General features: G+C 49.9%; 1 protein-coding gene across 3 annotated transcripts; it reads left to right on the top strand.

Moving 5' to 3' along the window:
• The first annotated feature begins 886 nt into the window (after positions 1-886).
• On the top strand, positions 887-17,986 carry DUOXA2 (dual oxidase maturation factor 2). Of its 3 annotated transcripts, none has more exons than XM_083712897.1 (7): positions 887-917; positions 8,612-8,773; positions 11,327-11,384; positions 11,765-11,899; positions 12,615-12,828; positions 15,025-15,236; positions 16,766-17,986. In XM_083712897.1, the coding sequence occupies exons 2-7, from the start codon at positions 8,627-8,629 to the stop codon at positions 16,966-16,968; spliced, it is 969 nt and encodes a 322-aa protein (XP_083569023.1). In that variant the 5' UTR covers positions 887-917; positions 8,612-8,626; the 3' UTR covers positions 16,969-17,986. The 3 variants fall into 3 exon arrangements, with proteins under 3 accessions (XP_083569023.1, XP_083569024.1, XP_083569022.1); XM_083712898.1 differs by lacking the exon at positions 887-917 and adding an exon at positions 4,712-4,723; XM_083712896.1 differs by lacking the exon at positions 887-917 and adding an exon at positions 5,090-5,121.
• The last annotated feature ends 1,043 nt before the right edge of the window (positions 17,987-19,029 follow it).

Raw genomic sequence — 19,029 nt, forward strand, 5'->3', positions numbered from 1 at the left:
GTTCCCCATACCTCCTCAGCCCCCAAATGGCCACCCCACAAGGGCTTTGATATGGGGTTCCTTTCAACTGCCTTTAAATTTTCAAAGGGTTGCTCAGCCAAAAGGCTTGACAATTGCTTCCCATTTCTGTAGTGCAGGGATGGGTGAACTTGTGGCTTTCCATATATTGTTGGACCACAAGTCCTGCCAGCCCCAGCCAGCGTGGCAAATGGGCACAGAGGACAGAAGTTAGAAATCCATCCTTATCACTACTACTACTACTACTACTACTACTACTAATAATAATAATAATAGTGTATTCATACCCCGCCCATCCAGCTGGGTTTCCCCCATCACTCTGGGCAGCTGCCAACAGATTAAAAACAGAATAAAACATCACACATTAAAAACTTCCCTGAAAACTTCTACTGTCTTCTCTAGGAACCCAGTTAGCTGGTCAACTTCAAAACTGCAACATGAATGCCTCCACTTTCTAGATTTGCATCTGTGTGCTTTCTTTCGCAAGACAAACTGATTTCTGCCCTGCTCCAGTGAATACTGCAGCATATGAACGGTTGTGCTTTTTCTAGCATCCTTGACCACTCTAACTTTTCCACGCCGCCAGTAAGGATGCTTCAGCCACCCCTTATGTCTCCTTTTGTTTGGCTTCCTAGACTTCTTCTGACCCTGGTCCTTGGGTCCAAATGTGGCCCTCCAGGCCTCTCTGCTTGGTCACCAGGACTCTTCCAAGCCACATCCTCTCTCCACAGGACACATCCATTCTCTCTGGCCCTGTTTTGCACTCTCCTCAGGCACGTTTTTTTGTTTTTTGTCTGCCTGGAATGTGTCCTTGCTTTCAGGCACTGTTTCTTGCTTGGCTGGATGGAAAATGTCGAACAGTGTGTGACAGTGCGGAGCAACAAGCCAGTTATACAAGGGTAAAGTTTATATTAATTACTCTAACCACTTTCGTCTGTGGCCCCCTGAAAGTTCCCCAGAAAATAATGTGGCCCTCAGGCTGAGAAAGTTCTACATCTCTGCTAGGGGCAACTATATAGTCACTGGGACTATATTATGTTTTTGGCTGCCAGAGTCAGTAAATGTCCTGACATCTATCCACCTTGCATTTATTTAACTCTTTTAAAAAAGGGGGTTGTATTTATGCTGAAGGCAAGAGGAACCTCAAACAAAATATTACAGCGTAGACTGCTCCTGTTCAGGATTCCAGCCAGCCAGCCATGCCCTCTTGCAAAGTACTCCATTACATTGCTCGCCCTCCATGTTTTTTGTTCCCTCTGTTCTACCTGCCCCCACCAAAAAGGATGTTTTGTATGTCCGCTACTTCCCTCTTGTGCAAGTGTGGAAGTGCTGATTTGGCTACATAAAGGTTGTAGCCAATGAACTTTTACTCAGAGTAGAGCCACTGAAAATAATGGACCTATATTAGTCATGCCTGTTAATTTCAATGTGTCTGTTCCTAGTAGGAGTAATATTGGCAACTCTAAGAATCCTCACTCAGAGAATGAGCTTCCTATTAGTATATAGGATTCTATACCAATGAGCTCCACATACTCTGAAAAGGGTCTTCAGGTCCAGTGGCTTCCACTGACTATAACCTCTTGGGTCCCGTCTGAACTATACATTTAATGCAGGACCACAGAACTTTAAACGTGCACGATTCCCCCCCCCCCCGCCCCAAGAATTCTGGTAACTGTAGTTAGATAAATCTCCTAAAAATTCTCAGCACCCTTAACAAACTACAGTTCCCAGTATTTTGGGGGCAAAGCTATGACTGCTTAAAGTGGTATGATACTGCTTAAAATTTATAGCGCACATGGGGCCTTCCTTGCTCCATATTCGAGAAAAGCATTTACTTTGAAGGTAGATCTTAACATACTCCTGCCTACATAAATGTGCTTCCTATTACTCCTCTAAGACTTGCAAATACAGTACTATGACGACAAAACGTCCAGAGTTCCGTGAATGCGCTAGCAGAAGACAAGCAGTTCCATCTGTTTCACGTCAAGGAACTCTGTTGCAAAAAAGAGGGAGCTTTTGCTGCTGGCAACACACCCTTCATTCACAACGCTTCACAAAAGCATCTGAAAGGGTGTAGATAGAAACAAACATACACACACACACAAAAGCAACTATATTTGTGTTGAATAAATATGTTTTGAAATAACCAACAGATGTGAGTCATTCTAAGGTGTGTGTACATTTGCAAGTGTTGAAACAAAAATCCCAGAAATTCAGGACATTCCTTCAACGTTATTGCACCTGATTGGCAAATGCAGTTAGAGGCATTTAAAGGGGTGGGGGGTGGGCCTTGAATCCTGGGTTTAGAAAAACACCAGCCTTCTGCTTTCACCCGGAGTGGAACCCCTTGCTTAAGGCAAATATCTCCTTACAGCATTCCAAATACAATGCACTCAAAGACAGCATTGAATGTACTTGTAAGTGCAACATCGAGTAAGTGGAAAGAACTAGCAAAGTTGGATGTCTGGAAGACGACATCCATCACAACTTGCCAGAAGACCTCATGGGCTACCTCACCTTGGGTACCACTCAAGAGTTCAGGCAGGTGAGAACATAAGAATAGCCTACTGGAACAGACCAATGGCCCATTAGTCCAGCATCCTGTTCCCACAGTGGCCAATCAGATGCCCCAATGGAAAACCAGCAAGCACAACATGAGCACAAGAGCCCTCTCCCCTCCTGTGGTTTCCAGCAACTGGTACCCAGAAGCATTGCTGCCTGCAATTATGGAGGTACACCACAGCATGCAATGTTGCATACAACATTGGAAGGCAGGGCACAACGATCTATGGCTAGTAGCCATTGCTACCTCTCTCCTCCATCAAGCTGGTGGCTATCACTGGGAACCACAGGAGCAAGTCCCACAGCTGTCAACGTTTCCCTTTTTTTAAGGGAAATTCCCGTATTCCAAATAGGATTCCTCACAAGAAAAGGGAAAAGTTGACAGCTATGAGCTTAACTATGTGTTGCATGAAGAAGTGCTTTCTTTTATCTGTCTGAAATCTTCCAAAATTCGCCTTCATGGGATGCCCACAATTTCTAGCATTTTGAGAGAGGGAGAAAAATGTTTCTCTATCCATGCATAAGGTTCTCTATTTTTATCATGTTGCCTGTTACTCGCCTTTCCTCTAATTTTCTTTTTGAGCTGAGGAGACCACAACTGTACACAGTGCTCCAAGTACGGTCGCACCATAGATTTGTATAACCGCATTAGGATATTGGCAGTTTTATTTTCAATTCCTTTCCTAACGATCCCTATCATGGAATTTGTTTTTTTGTTTTTTTATGGCCATTGGGTCAATATCTTCACTGAGCTATCTACTATGACCCCAAGGTCTTCTTCCTGGTATATCACCTCCAGTTCAGACTCCATGAGCATGTATGCGAAACTAAGATATTTTTTTTGTTTGCTCCAACATGCATCACGTTACACTTTTTTGCATTGAATTGCATTTGCCATTTACCACCCCATTACTCAGTTTGGGGAGGTCTTTGGGACCTTCTTCATGCGGCGCACGTTTTCTACCACTGAGCTAAGGCCTTCCCACATCAAAAATCACCCCAAAACTACACTGCAGCAGTGCATGCAGCACTACATGCTGGACCAAGCCACTTCAGATCGGCACAAGTTCCAGTGTGTCTAGGAACACCTGGTGTCCTTTACACCTGATGCCTTTGCAGACAGGAAGGGAAACACAACACACAACACGTGTCATGGTTGATCCTGAAATGTGATTGGCACATATACATGAATTCCAAGTCTGAATGAAATAGTATGTAGACCAAAGGATGGCATCAGAGAGAGTAAAGATTAAGGAAAGCCAGTGTGATTATGCCAAATTAACTATAATCTGCTGGCAGGGGCTGATGGGAGTTGTAGTCCTACACTGACTATCCCTAATATACATGGATGTGCATGTAAACGCAGACACTTGGTAGAAATTCCAGACTGCATCATATACAAAACACCTGCACTGTTATTCTGTCCTCCAGTGGTGAAACTTAGCCATGCTTCTTTTTCCTCCCAAAGTAACAATGGGTAGGTAGAAGGCAATAAAATTGCCTTAGGACTTAAGAGTCTGCAAGGTCCTCTGTGTGCATGCTGGGCGCAGTGCCGGATTTACCTATAAGCTATACAAGCTATAGCTTAGGGCCCCACTCTCTTGGGGGCCCCAAAAAAATTAAAGAAAAAAAACAACTGGATGTACATTTCGAAAATATAAGATAAAAATAAAATAAAATAAAACCTACATACAGCAACAGTGTTTTGTTTTGTGTTGTGTAGGATCCTATGATGTAAGCAATGGGAGCCTGCTAGCCTGCTCCCTAAAACAGGCATAGGCAAACTCCAGCTCTCCAGATTTTTTGGGACTACAATTCCCATCATCCCTGACCACTGGTCCTGTTAGCTAGGGATAATGGGAGTTGTAGTCCCAAACATCTGGAGGGCCGGAGTTTGTCTATGCCTATCCTAAAATATCATACATAAAGGGCCCCATTACCCTCAGTAGCTTAGGGCCTCATCAAACCTAAATCCAGCCCATCAAGTGAAGTCCCAGTCGTGAGCCACAGATGTGGGAAAGCAAGCCGGTTTCCCTGAGAAGAAAAGTTCCCAGCGCGCACTTCCCACGGCTTCCTTTCTCGGGATCTTTGCCTTCGGGCAACGAAAAAGAGCTACGCATGACCTGCTGCCTTCTTTTCCCAGGTGAATGTCTCGATCTCTCGCTCGCTCCTTCCAACCCTGCTGTTCGCCCCGCGCCCCTGACACGCATTTCGCGGCACACTCTCCCTGTCCTGCCCCCACGTCGCCTACCTCACCTGGGCCACTGCGCCTGCTGCTGCTGCTGTCGCCCTTGCCACCGCCGCTGACGCTTCTCTCTCGCCTCCGAGTCCGCGCACCACCGTCGCTGCTGCGTCTGTCCGGAATGCCGCCCGTCCCGTCGGAGCCATGCGGGGAGGGAGGGGGCCGGGGGCGGGGACCGAGCGCCTCATTTGCATAAGGCCGACACGCCCCCCCCGCCGCTATATAAGAGCGCCGCCCCGCGCTGGACACCCACATCCCGCTCTGCGCTCACCTTAGACGGCGCCGCCGAAGCCCCGCCGGTAAGTCTCCCGCGCAGCTCTGCGCACGGAAGCGCGGAAAGGAGCGCTCGCCGCGTAGCACCTTTGCCTTTGCCCGACGGGACGGGCCCGAGCAGGGAGGAGGAGAAGGCAAAGACCCCGCAAGTCTCTCCTCCGCGCCGCCACCTCCAGGGTCCCTAGACTGAGGCTCCAAAGGAGACTTCTAAGCAGAGGTTGGATGGACACCTGTCATGTATAACCTAGGAGAAATTCCTGCATTGTAGGGAGTTGTGATTCTGCAAGGCAGAGCAAATCCATCTCTTTGAACCGCTTTTCATGCTCAACTCCCTCCAACCTCAAGAGAAGCGAGTGTCCCTGGGCGTGCACAGGATGCGCAAGATGTTTAGTGTTCATAGATGCCCGCTGACCGTCACTAGAGGGTTTGAGCCCCCATGGAATCTACTAATGCAGGGAGATTCCAAAGGTGGCAGCCAGACCCCTTTCTCAAAAGTGAATTTGACTCCAAACTGGACGCGGTGCTGGGCGGGATTCCCGTCCAGCGATATGTTAGAGATAGAAGGCTTTGTCTCTGAGCGTGCGCAGAGCGCCTCCCGTTTTTTTCCCTGCCACTAGCAGGGAGCCTTAGGGGCAGTGGGTGCCCGTCAGTACATTACCCGAGTGTTTTTAAGCTCCCGATCTTCTCCTTTGAGAAACGGCCTTCTGCCGTCGGGGAAGACACGCCTCATACGTCTGCAGCCCGCCTCCCTTTCCATAAGCCGCTTGCTGGCCCATTTACCGGCGGACTACCAAGCGCGATGGCTCCCTATTACCTCGAGGATCGGTGCATACCCGGGGCTGGGGAGTGCGCTGCGGCGCTCGTGCCCTGCTCGAGGGCTTCCTCACAGGCGCTCTGTTTTGGCCCTGGCAGAGTGGAACCTGCCCTTTGGGCTGGCCCAGCAGGGCTGCACTTGTGTTCTTAAGGCGACCGGCTTTTCTTGAGCGGCTCCCGCCCGTCGAACATTTCCCATTGCCCAACCCTGCAGGGCGCGGTGGGGCGTCGCGCGTTTCGGGCTCCGCGTGGCCGCAGCACAGAGGACAAACAGCGGCTTCTCTATTCTGCGGTACCGCCGCCCCCCCCCCGCCCCCCGCGGTCTGCAGCCTCAGATTTTCCAGACGCAGGTGGGTTTTCCCCAGAGGGTGGTGAGGCAAAGGGGGGTGGGTGTCCTCCAAAAGCTGTTGGACTCTCATCGGCGCCTGAGCCTCCGCCGCGTCAAGTAGTCCAGGATGATGGGAGGTGTAGTTCAGCGGTGAAGGCGGGCGCCACGTTGGCTACCGCTGGGCTAGAGGGGGGGAATCACTCCCCGCTTTTAATGCCATTGGTCGCGCGTCCTGATCGCCAAAATGCCCGTTTTGGCAAGCAGATTTCCTCTTAAGTTCTGACTGTTTGCTACCTGCGCTAACTCGAAGGATGGGGCAGCTGTGCATCACAGCGCAGATGTGAGCGGGAAGGGTTAACTTTCGAGTCGTCATCTGCTACCGCCCGCTGTTACTTGGATGTCAATGTGCATGCACACACTTTTTTGTGTGTTTGGTCCTTACCATACATTTAAAGCTCTGCCCCCCCCCCACTCCATAAGGACCCTGGGAACTGCAGTTTATCACTCAGTTACATATCCTAGTGCCCTTATCAAACTACAGTTCCCAGGAGTCTTTGGGAGAAGCTGCACACATGTTTTAAATGTCCAGTGAGGATGTGGAAGATCTGAGTAGCTGACCCCTACTGTTGGCTACTTTTTTCATCCCGCTCTAGTTGCGTCTTTCATCACTAAACAACCCTGTGAGGTAGGCGAAACCAAGTGGCAGTTACTGCCTAAGGCCAGTTGCTGTCATAGCTGGGTGGAGACTTGAACTTCATTTCTCCAGTTCCAGCCCAACTACCACCCCAAACTAGCTCTCAAAATTACAGCGGCTGTCATGTGTCCTGTATATTATTGTGTGCTTCAAGACTAGGGAGGTCAGGTGATATTGGGTTTTTCATTTTCCTTCTACATGAGGGGGCTATATGATGTGGCACACAATTACACACACACACACACACACACACACACACACACACCCCTTTCCAGTTCCTTTCCCCATCATTTTCCTTATTTCAAAGTCTGAGGTCCTAATCTGAGGTTAAAACCATCACTTACTCTCCCAACTCCAGGCGCTTCCCAGACCCAGGCTTCCTCTCCAAAAGCGTGGGAAGATGATCAAAAACTTTGTAGGATGCTGGGGAAACAGACAGTGATGGAGCTAAAACATCTTGTTGCTCTGCAAACATTTCTCAGCCGGTCTGAAGGGCCACCGAACCTTTTGCCATGGGGCAGGTGGGAGTTATTAGCGGGGCTCGGGGTGGGGACAGTAGCCATCCCTTTTTCTTTGTCCGTGACTGACGGGCGTGACCTCTGTTTTCTTTGGCTGGCTGGCTGCCTGCTGAAGTTTGTATTTTTCAGCTAACCTACCTTGCAGGGCTGTTAAGTTTGTTTGTTTTGGGGGTTTTTAAGGGAGACACACCTCAAGCTCTTTGGAGTAAAGGTAGCATAAGAGTTAAAACAAACACTTGCCCTCTTCTGCAAAATCTCTCCAAGTCGCATCATATTGCTGCAAAGTTTGTGCACCAGCCTCCAAACTCCGCCAAGCCATCGCAGGATTCCAGGGGGTTCTAGGCACTCACCCCGGGTTGGGTTTCCATTGGGAAATCGAGGCACAGCAGTACCTTTAAGAAATATAGTTTATTGTACATATTTATACCTGGGTCTACTGTGGAGAGTTTGGAGCAGTGTTTCTCAACCTGTGGACCCCCAGGTGTTGGACTACAATTCCTATCATTCCTAGCCACCATGACCAGTGGTCAAGGATGATGGGAGTTGTAGTCCAACAACATCTAGGGACTCACAGGTTGAGAGCCGCTGGTTGGAGTATTACAGTACATCTCAGTAGGGTCTCGTTCCCCAGAGCAGGGCAGCACCTGAGTCGGGCATCCTGCATGCCATCTCTGTGCCTCTGTCTCTGCCTGCCAAGATGATCCTCCCTGCCTGGCTTCCGCCTGGAATCTGGCCCACTTTCGTTCTTCCCAAGAACCGCTGCTCCAAGCAGCTCCTCCCTCTGTCTTGCTCACCCCTTTTCCAGACCCGTTTCTTAAGTCACAACATTTTTTCTGTGTCACATCACGCACCCTTGCTCCCATCACTTTGGCAACCTCTCCCCTCGCCAAGCTTGCCTGCTTGGTTGATGGTTTCCACTGAAAGGGTTAATGACTTGCTTCTATGACTTTTGTCTTCTATCTTCCCTTCAGTACTCCCAAATATTATCTAAATTCTACCGTGTATTATTTTATAACATTCACTAATGCTGGCCGTTATGGGTGCCCTTTGCACACCAAACTCTGTTATCCCAGATTTGCGACAGTATTTTAGGTGGGCCAAATTAGCCTCGGCAGCTCTGGATCTGGGCAGCATTTGACTCACCTTTCACCTCTGTCTTTCAGGTATCCTGCCTCAGAATGACGCTCTTTGATGGCATCTATCCCTTTTACCCCCAACCCAGGAAGCCCTTTGTCTTTGATGTGGATACCATCGTTGTAATTATTGTCTTCCTTGTAATTGCCTTCAGCTTCCTGCTCATCCTTCCTGGAATTCGGGGCAGAGCGGTGAGTACTGTTATTGAAGGAGGACCAAAGCTTAGTAGATCATCTGCTTTGCTAGAAGGTGGTCCCAGGTTCACTTCCTGGCTTCTCCTAGTTTGGCTCAGAGAGAGTCATGCCTGAAAATGCTGGGAATCTGCTGCCAACCAGTGTTGATAATATGGGGTCAGAGTGTTGTTGCCATCCATTTGTGAGGAGTGAACCTTCAGGGGTGAAATCAAACCATTGGAGTATTACAGCACCTGCTGTGGCTGTAGAGACCAACACAGGAGAGGCATGTTTTGCTGCATCCAGTTGTGCTGCTACAGGAGCACTATAATGTTTCTTCTCCCGGCGATCGTTCCTCCCCTGGACAAAAGGCAGCTCCCTGTGTTGCCCTTTGTGCTCAGAAGAGCATATTATTGATCCCTGCAATGAAACGGCAATACGTCTGCATTCATTTTAAATGAAAAGCAGCCTCAGGATGCTGCGATTTTGAGCAAAGGCGAGGCAGCAAAGGGGTGGCAGGAAGGAAAGGTGGTGCCCGACTTTGCTGTTAGAAGGACTTAGTATTTAAAAAGAAAAGGGCTTTGGAGCTGTGTTCACAGCCTGTTGTGCATAGCACCATCTCCATACGACGACACAACTATCTTCAGTTATTTGGCGGTGTGTGGGTGTGCCTGTCTTTGTGTGCAAAGCCATAAAACCACAAAGACTTGCAGCTGCATGATGCAACTGTGAGTGAATGTTTATGCAGGAAAGGAAAGGGAGTGATCAGCGCTGGATTTAGGGTGGTGCGGGAGGTTTCTCACACAGGGTGCTGAGCTGAAGGGGTGCATAATAATAATAAGAATAATACAGTCATACCTCAGGTTAAATATGCTTCAGGTTGAGCGCTTTTGGGTTGCGCCGCTTGCGCATGCGCAGATGGTCAAAATGGCATCATGCGCGGAAGTGGTGATCTGCGCAGGCGCGGGTTACATTCGCTTCAGGATGCGAACAGGGATCTGGAACGGATCCCGTTCGTATCCAGAGGTACCACTGTAATACAGATACCTGCTGAGAAGAATCATAAAAAAGCAACTGTACCAAAAGGAATTATTGTGAAAATATTTCGGAGGAAAGCACCAAATTTTGGCCTTGCTCAGGGTGCCATATTATCGAAGTCCACCCTGGGGGTGGCAGGCTCAGTGACAGTCTCCACAGTGGTTAGAACCAGAATACAAAGGTATGATGTCACATTCTTAAAATGGAAAGGAAACATTAAAAAATAAAATCCTGGTAGTTTTATCAACCTTTTCAGGAGTACATTTCCTTCCCTGTCCCCCACTCTAAAAGAACTGGCATGGTGTAATCACAGGAGTTTGACCACCAGGGGGAGACAGACACTGTGCTATGCTGTGTATTTATTATTACTGTGATTTTAGAACGACATTTCTATCCTGCCTTTCCTCCAAAGATCTCAAGGCAGCATGTGCGAAAGGTTCTCCCTTCTCCTCTGCTCTGTCCTCACCCCAGCCCTGTGAAGTAGACCAGACTGAGAGATAGTGACTGAGATTTGTAGCTGAGTGGGATTTGAACCCAGGTCCAGCCTTAATTCAGCACTCTTAATTCAGCATTGTACTCTCATGAAGTTGGTGCGGGCTGTGTTTAACCATCTCCTCTCCCCTGCTGCATTTTCCTGATCTAACCCCCCCCCCCCCTCAGCCCACCCCTTAAACTCACAGAAGGGGGGGGGGGATGCAGGTATCACTATCATGTCTGCCTATATTCCAGGACATGATTAACAGGTTGAGAGCACCCAGATACACATATCTTACCCCTGTGTAGAGGGAACTGTACTGGCTGACAAACAGCTATGGGGCCATATTCAGGGTGGCTTAGGACCGGGTTACTTTAAAGGCCGCCTGCCCCTGTATGGATAGACCTTTGAGATCCTTTCGACACTTTGCAATGCACCTTGCAAACCATTATAGGGTGGGGACCCCCAAAGCAGGGCTTTTCTGCTGTTGCCCCAGTACTGTGGAATGCCCTCCCCTCTGACATACATGAAGCAGCAGCTGTCTGTTCCTTCAGGCATCTTTTTGCCCAGATCCTCCTTGATCCCTAAGATTGGACCCCGTTTTATGTGTCTGAATTCTCTTGACCACTTGCTTTATTTGCTTTTAGATGGTTTTTATTCTGTGTTATTGGTTTGTTTCAATGGATCTTGTACTTGCTGTGCATGGCTTAGTGGTGTGTTTTTTCCCTGAAATATGAAGCAGTTTGAAATGCTTTTAATTAATTAATTAGCAGCTGGGGGAGGAGGAGTTTAGTTCAGGGAAACACCAACCCTGCTGATGCTGCTCAGTTAAAAAACCGAACACTTTCCCAAAACTGTTGCTTTAAAGCAGTGATGCAGAGCCACCAGTTCATGGGCCAGATATGGCCCCTGGAACATTCCCACCCGGCCCCTTGCAAACCCTCCTCCCCACCCCCACGGCAAGTAGGGCTAAGTGGCGGCGGGAGGGGGGTGGAAGAGAGATGAAATTGTAACCCAAGCGAATGGCAAACCCTCTTTCTGTTCTCTTTTGCTGGCAGAGACTGTACTGGCTTTTCCGGGTCATCGCAAGCCTTTTTATCGGAGGGGTCATCGTTGGTGAGTCCCCTTCTCCATCTGACCTCAGCAAACTTCTCCGTCTTTGGCCTTCATTTGTGCTCACATCCACTCTGTGGATTTAAAGTCCCCTCCCCCAAAAGAGTCCTGGGAACTGTAGTAAATTCAGGGTGCTGGGAATGGCAGCTTTGCACAGGTTAAAAGAGCCATTTCCCAGGATTTTTTTGTGAGAAGCCGTGTGCCTTAAAAGCGTGGCGTCGACCTGACCCACATTTGCAAACCTCGGCTGCTAATCTGTGATTGCAGAGGGTGGTGGCGTGTGGAACTAAGGGGGTAAATTCTGGGGGAACCGCCATCCCAAAAAAGAGCTGGCAACACTCTCCTGCGCCCGACACTCACAGAGACTTTCCTCACCTTTGCAGCTGTCCACTTCACCTCTGACTGGGAGAGGGCACAGGGAACAGCGATCACCACGTACAAGTCTTTCAGCCCAGCTAAGGTCCATGCAGAGATCGGGCTACACGTCGGTCTGGCAGGACTCAACGTCACTCTAGTTGGTGAGTCTGGGGTGCCAACATGGGGGGGGGAGTCCTAACAGCGCGTTTCTGGATGTGCCCCAACATTTCACAGTCCTATCAGTTCCAGCTACAGTATTTAAGGGACCGCCTCTCCTGGTCTGCCCCTCAGAGGACCTTAAGGTCTATGAATAACCATAGTTTAGAGGTCCAGGTGCCATGTCTGGGGGGGTGACAAGAAGGCACCCCATGGCGGTGTGAGCAGCCATCGCGCTGCTGCAGCCCCACATGGAGGATCCTCTGTTCTTGGCTGCAAGCATGAGCAGAGGATCCCAGCACTGGCGGCAAACCGCTATATACAGCGCATGTGCGGCGTTGCATGCATGCGCTGTGCGTAGCAACGCCACACATGCGCTTTACATAGCGGTTTGCCCCCGGCGCCGCTCCAGCGCCATACAGACGGCATTGCGATCCCTCCATCACCACTACAGCTGCATGTAGAGGATCCTCCGTCGGCTGCAGCCGCGAGCAGAGGATCCCGGCACCGTCCGTACGGCGCTGGAGCGGCAGCAAACCGCTATGTACAGTGCATGTGCGGCGTCGCTACGTACGGCGCATGCACCGTATGTAGCAATGCCGCACATGTGCCCTACGTAGTGACGTCCTGCCCCGGGTGTCACAACGCCTTCATTTGCCCCGGCTACTGCTTCAAAAAACCCAGCCCTTCCTTGGACACTAACCAATCTTGCCTCCGCAGGAAGCCCCGTGGAACAGCTCAATGAAACGATCAACTACAACGAGCATTTCTCCTGGTGGTTTGGGGCAAACTACGACAACGACTTCGACGAAGGCTTGGAGCATGGCCTGCCCAGCCCCATCCTCTACGTGGCAGAAAAGTTCACCGGGGACAGTCCCTGCGGCCTCCATCACCTCTACAGAATGGCAGGGCACTATGCGTCAGCCACCCTGTGGTGAGTGGACCTCGCCAGGCTCCTGAACGGGGGGAACCTCACCACCTTCCCCCAACCTTGCTTCCCCCAGACATCTTGGGACTCCAGAAGGGATGGGGGGGCCATTTGAGACCAGCAAGCCCAGGCTGTTATCTCCCCATTGCCTTGTGGGTGGAATCCTGCCCCCAATCACCAAGTCACATTATTTTGCCCATGGGGGTCTCCAGAAGCCCCTTTCAAAGCGCTGCTTTGCACTGCACTTTGAAAGGAGCTTGAAGTGATCAGACATCAGCCTCAGCCAGCATGACCAATGGTGATGGGTGATGGGTGCTGGAGTCGCAGGAGCATTGGGAGGGGCACTGGGGTGAGGAAGGCCAAATCGCTGGTAGGCTCTGCTTCCAGGGCTTCAGGCAGAAGATCTTCCCAAAAGCTGCTTTTTTGGATGGAGATGCTGTGAATTGAGGCCTGATTCCAAGGTGGTGTCAAGTCTAAAGCCAATTTAGCCATGAAATGTTTTGCACCAGTGGAATGTTGTTGTGCAGGATAATGCATGAGAATATAAGAAGGGCCCTGCAGGATCAGGCCCCTGGCCCATCTAGTCCAGCCTCCTGTTCTCTCTCAGATGCCTGAGAGAAACCCGCAAACAGGCCCCAATCCCAAGAGCCCTCTCCCCTCCTGAGGTTCCCAGCAACTGAAATTATTATTTGTCGCATTTATATCCCAACTTTCTCTCTGTGAAGCTCAGGGTGGCTTCCATAGTTCTCCCCCTCCCCCATTTAATCCCCACATCAACCCTGCAAGGTAGGGTAGGCTGAGAGGCAGTGACTGGCCCAAGGTCACCCAGGGAGCTTCATGACTGCGTGGGGATTCGAACCCTGGCCTCCCAGCCCCTAGTCCGACACTCTAACTGTTAAGCCACCATTGGCTCCTATTCAGAATTTGGAAGCTCTACTGCTTCTGTCCGTGGAGGCATAGCATAGCCACTGTGGCTGGGAGCCATCAAGAGCCCCCTCCTCCTCCTCAAATTTGGTCCGTCCTCTTTCAAAGCCATCCAAGTTGGTGGCCGTCACTGCCTCCTGCAGCAGCGAGTTCCATAGTTTAACCATGCACTGCATGAATAATAATAATAATAATAATAATAATAATAATAATAATAATAATAATAATTTATTATTTGTACCCCGCCCATCTGGCTGGGTCTCCCCAGCCACTCTGGGCAGCCTCCAACAAGGATTAAAAATACATTAAAATGTCACACATAAAAAACTTCCCTGAACAGGCTGCCTTCAGATATCTTCTGAATGTCAGGTAGTTGTTTATCTGACATCTGATGGGAATGCATTCCACAGGGCAGGCACCACTGCTGAGAAGGCCCTCTGCCTAGTTCCCTGTAGCTTTGCTTCTCGCAATCAGGGAACCGCCAGAAGGCCGTCGGCGCTGGACCTCAGCGTTTGGGCAGAATGATGGGGGTGGAGACGCTCCTTCAGGTATACTGGGCCGAGGCCATCAAGGGCTTTAAAAATCAGCACCAACACTTGGAATTGTGCTCGGAAACGTACTGGGAGCCAATGTAGGTCTTTCAAGACTGGTGTTATGTGGTCTTGGCAGCCACCCCCAGTCACCAGTCTAGCTGCCGCATTCTGGATTAGTTGTAGTTTCCGAGTCACCTTCAAAGGTAGCCCCACATAGAGCACATTGCAGCAGTCCAAGCAGGAGATAACTAGAGCATGCACCGCTCTGGCGAGGCAGTCTGTGGGCAGGGAGGGTCTCAGCCTGCGTACCAGATGGAGCTGGTAGACAGCTACCCTGGACACAGAACTGACCTGCACTTCCATGGACAGCTGTGAGCCCAAAATGACTCCCAGGCTGCGCACCTGGTCCTCCAGGGGCACAGTTGCCCCATTCAGGACCAGGGAGTCCCCCACACCTGCCTGCCTCCTGTCCCCCCAAAACAGTACTTCTGTCTTGTCAGGATTCAACCTCAGTCCATTAGCCACCATCCATCCTCCAACCGCCTCCAGGCACTCACACAGGAAGAAGGCCTTCCCTTTCGCCTGCTCCCTGAATCTCCCAACATTCAGCTTTGGGTTGCCGGTCGCTTTGTGGCGTAATGGATTGCGCCGAGAATTCCCTCCACCGCAGACCTTCTGCCCGTGGAGCGGGTCTCTTCTCCTCTGAGCTGTGATAAATGGTGAGCGCTTTGTCTCTTCCCTGCAGGGTTGCCTTCTGTGCCTGGCTGGTCTCCAACATGCTCTTCTCCATGCCGGTCCCCGTCTATGGCGGCTACATGACCCTCGTCACAGGCGGCTTCCTCATCTTTGCTCTGCTCTCTTTCTCCACCGGGAGGAGTGCTTCCTGCGTCATCCAGTTCGGCCCCACCTCCTTGCAGCTCGCCTATGGCGCATCCTTCTGGCTGACCCTTGCCACAGGTGAGCTTATCCTAAGGTTAACAGATGTTTTTCAAATGAATCCAGGGACACTTTTCAACTTCAATGGGTTTTGGATGGGGACTGGTTTGTAAATCCAGGGACTGTCCCCGGGAAATGGGGACGTCTGGTAACCTGAGCTTATCTTCAGTGGCTGGGGTTCAGAGCAACCTCTACCTGCCCCCCAAACAGCGCCTGCTGCCTGCCTTCTCATTGATGACCAGTCCAGGGGCAGGCTATACTGCCATTTTCCTCCTCAAACTGTGTTGCCCCACACGGTGCGGGGCAGCGGTGCGGCAGGTGGTGGTGCTGCTGCAGTGCTGTGTGTGGCGGTCAGCTCAGCGGGATCCCACCTTCGTCGCCAGTGAAATATACTCAGAGTCGAGAGTGGATTTCATGCTCTTTATTCAGCTCATAGTGGTGAGGAGGAATGGAAGTTCCCCCAGAATGTCTGCTTTATATACATTATTTACACAAGGGGCCCCATGTGATTGACTAGTTCTGGGATTCTCCTGTAGGCCAATCAGGTTGCGGATTCACTTCCACCTGGAGCTGGATTGGGTGGCTCCTGTGGACCAATCAGACTGCTGCAATCTGGATCATATTCAACTCAGTACATAACAGAGGAGGAGGCAAAGCCTTAATGATTATTTGATTATTTGATTATTTGATTATTTAATTATTTGATTATTTGATTATTTGATTATTTAATTATTTAATTATTTAATTATTTAATTATTTAATTATTTAATTATTTAATTATTTAATTATTGTTGTCTCTGTCAGCCATGTGTTCTGGCTTCCACCCTACCAGTCCCAAAGGGTAGCAGCATCCTCCACAGTGTGAAGCTCACCACCAAGTGGGTATTTGGACCCAAGCCACCCTAGTCCAACTCTAACCACTGCACCACACTGAATGATATAGGAATTGTGCACCCTACAGCATGCGTGCACTGTTCCAACACTGAATTGAGAATGACACAAGTAGCGCTGGACCAGTGCTGGTTGCTGTCACCGTGGACCATGAGAGTGGTCTCTTGTGAGTCTACTTGCACATGTAGTTATGTGGATGGGGCACCCTATTGTTGCACAGAGCTCTGGAAGGGGGATCCTTGCAGAGAATTCATGGTTGTCTGTTGACACATAAAACTCAGTGTTTATTATCTTTGGGTGGGGGGGACTATTACCAAGTATAGACTGTCAACCATTGGAAGTGAATACTGGGGATCAAAGCATTAACATATAAAGAGCACAAGGAATCCAGGCAAGCAAAATAATAATAATGATCAGAGTTTCAAGCAAAAGTGCTTGAGAAGGGTACAAAGCTGGTTAGGGGCTGTGTTACAGAAGGCCTGGAGGAACTTCATTTGAGCCTGAGGATCCCCATCCGTTGCTCTACAGACTCTCAACTTTATTAAACTGAGCATGAAAACTAGCATGGATGCATCAAATATGCCATTCCGGCTTCCTTCCTCGCCAGCAACAAAGTCTGTCTTTGGTTCACTAACTGACTGTCCGTCTCTGTTTTCCAGGGCTGCTCTGCTTCCTGATCGGAACCATGGTGATAACGCTTCACTACACCTGCCCTGACCTCCTAAAAGCCTTCTTTGACCTGTGTGAGGATGAAGAGGAGGAAGAGGGGATGCTAGGAGAAGTGTACATTAACCCCCACTATGCTCGAACGAAGGCAGCTCCTTCGCCAGCCAATTTGAGGCTGACCATCATGGACAGCTAGAGCGAGGCTTGTGGTGGGACCTTCTGGACCTGTTCTTCCAACAGGGACATTGACTGTGATCTGCCCTGGCAATAGCCAGTAGAGAAAAATGACTCTGTCCTATGCACTGATCCTGAAAAGGGGCAGCTGGAAGCTGGGCTTCTTCGCTGCCCACAGCCTTCGGCAGCTGCAGTTCAGCAGCCTTGTTTTTATTAAGTCTGGAGAACAACTGGAAAGCACTTTGCTTGTTTTGTTTGGGTAATGCCTCCAACCAGTGGTGGCTGATGCCCAGTGAGACTGGTAAGGCAGGAAGCAGGGGAGTCTGCAGTAGAGCCAAGCTAATGTTAGGCAAAGCCAACTGCTTCCATGAGTCCCAAAAACAACCCTGAGGCCGGGAGCTGGTGGCTGCTCCTTGAGGTGGTTGGGAAGGGGGACCCAGTTGAGAGCAGACTGCAGATGAAGTAGTGTCCCTTTTGCCCTGATGGGGCCATCTCCCTGGCCACCAACCAAGGGATGAGCATGGAGAAGTTACAGGCAGAGGACAATTGAGTCCAGAAGGGGAGGCAGACTGCAAGGAAGGGTTCTGTTAAGCTAGTGCTGTTAGGTGAATGGACAAGACTCAGAATACTTGCTGGCTGGGGTCAGTGGGAGATCTGTAGTTCAGCAGCATCTGGAGGGCCAAAGATTTCCCACCCCTTGTGCAGCTCCTCACCTGAGCAACAAAAATTTATTGGAAAATGTGCCTAAACCAATGTATATAAAGCAGGCGTTGCTGTTTTGCTCTCTGCCTTGGTGGGGAGACAAAAGCCACCAAGCTAAATGTCAGAAGTAGCTCTCAAGTCTCACACAGGATGCAGAACTGAACCCTCTTGCACCTTGACTGATCCCTAAGCATCTCAGTCTTGGGCATGGCTCTCCTTTAGCAGCAACCTCCATGTGGCACTTCAAAAGCAGTGAGTGCATCCTCGGAAAGGCCTTTTCGGAGCTCGTTGATGTTACATTTTGTGTTTCTGTGTAGTAAACTGACTTGTTAATAAAATTGTAAAAGCCATTTGTGTTGTATGTCAATGTGTCTGGGGGAAGCATCATGAGGTTTGTACCTTGGGAATATTTGCACCAGTGCTTCTGTTTTGATACTCAATTGGAGCGTTTTTGTTCGTTCTAGCCTTCCCCAAAATGTAGTCCGAAACACAGAGGGCACCAGGTTGGGGGAGGCTAGTTTATACCCAGCATGAGTAGCCTGTGGCCATTCTGACATTATTGAATTCCAACTCCCATCAGCCCTAGCCAGCAGAGCCCAATTGTTGGGGGAAATGGAATATGTAGTTCAAGCATTTAGAAGGCCACAGGTTTTCCACTCGTGGTTTATAAGGTACCATTCCTGATGCAATTATGTAGTTTGCAGAGGTGTAGTGTAGCAAGGTCAGGTGGTACCCGGTGTGGGGGGAAAATTGACACCCCCCCCATTGGCGGCTCAGGGTAGGCTTGGGAGTTGTGGGCGGATGGTGTGCCCAATGTCACCCCCCCCTCAGTGATGACACCTGGGGTGATCTGCCCCCACCCCCTCCCTACACCTTTGATGGTCAAGCTGGGTCAACTGGACTTGGGTTACTTTAAACCAGGGTTAGCCAACCTGGTACCATCTAGGTGTTTGGGGCCACAACTCCCCCAATCTGTGACCAGTGGCCAGGCTGCCTGAGGCTGATGGGAGTTAAGAGTCCACAGTAGCTGGAGGCTACCAGATTGGCTCTCCCCGCTTTGCGAAGTACATTAAGATTATGTGACCACTGCAGTGGTTGTGGCTAAAGCGTTGGAATGGGAGAGCAGGACAGCCTTGCCTTTGCCTGCTGCATTGGATTTCTTCTCCTTAAGCACTGCAGCTTCTGCTAGATCAAATGGAGGGGGGGGGGGACTTTGGCTCTCTGGATGTTACTGAACTATAACTCCTATAACCCCTAGCTTTTGAGCATGCTTGCTGGGGTTGATGAGAGTTCAGTAACATACGGAGGACCAAAGGTTCCCCAAACCTTTGAGGGATCTTCTGCAGAGGTTCTCAACTACATTCTACACATGCACCTGAAT

This window comes from Podarcis gaigeae, assembly GCF_964106915.1.
Source record: "Podarcis gaigeae genome assembly, chromosome: 14".
NCBI lineage: Eukaryota > Metazoa > Chordata > Lepidosauria > Squamata > Lacertidae > Podarcis > Podarcis gaigeae.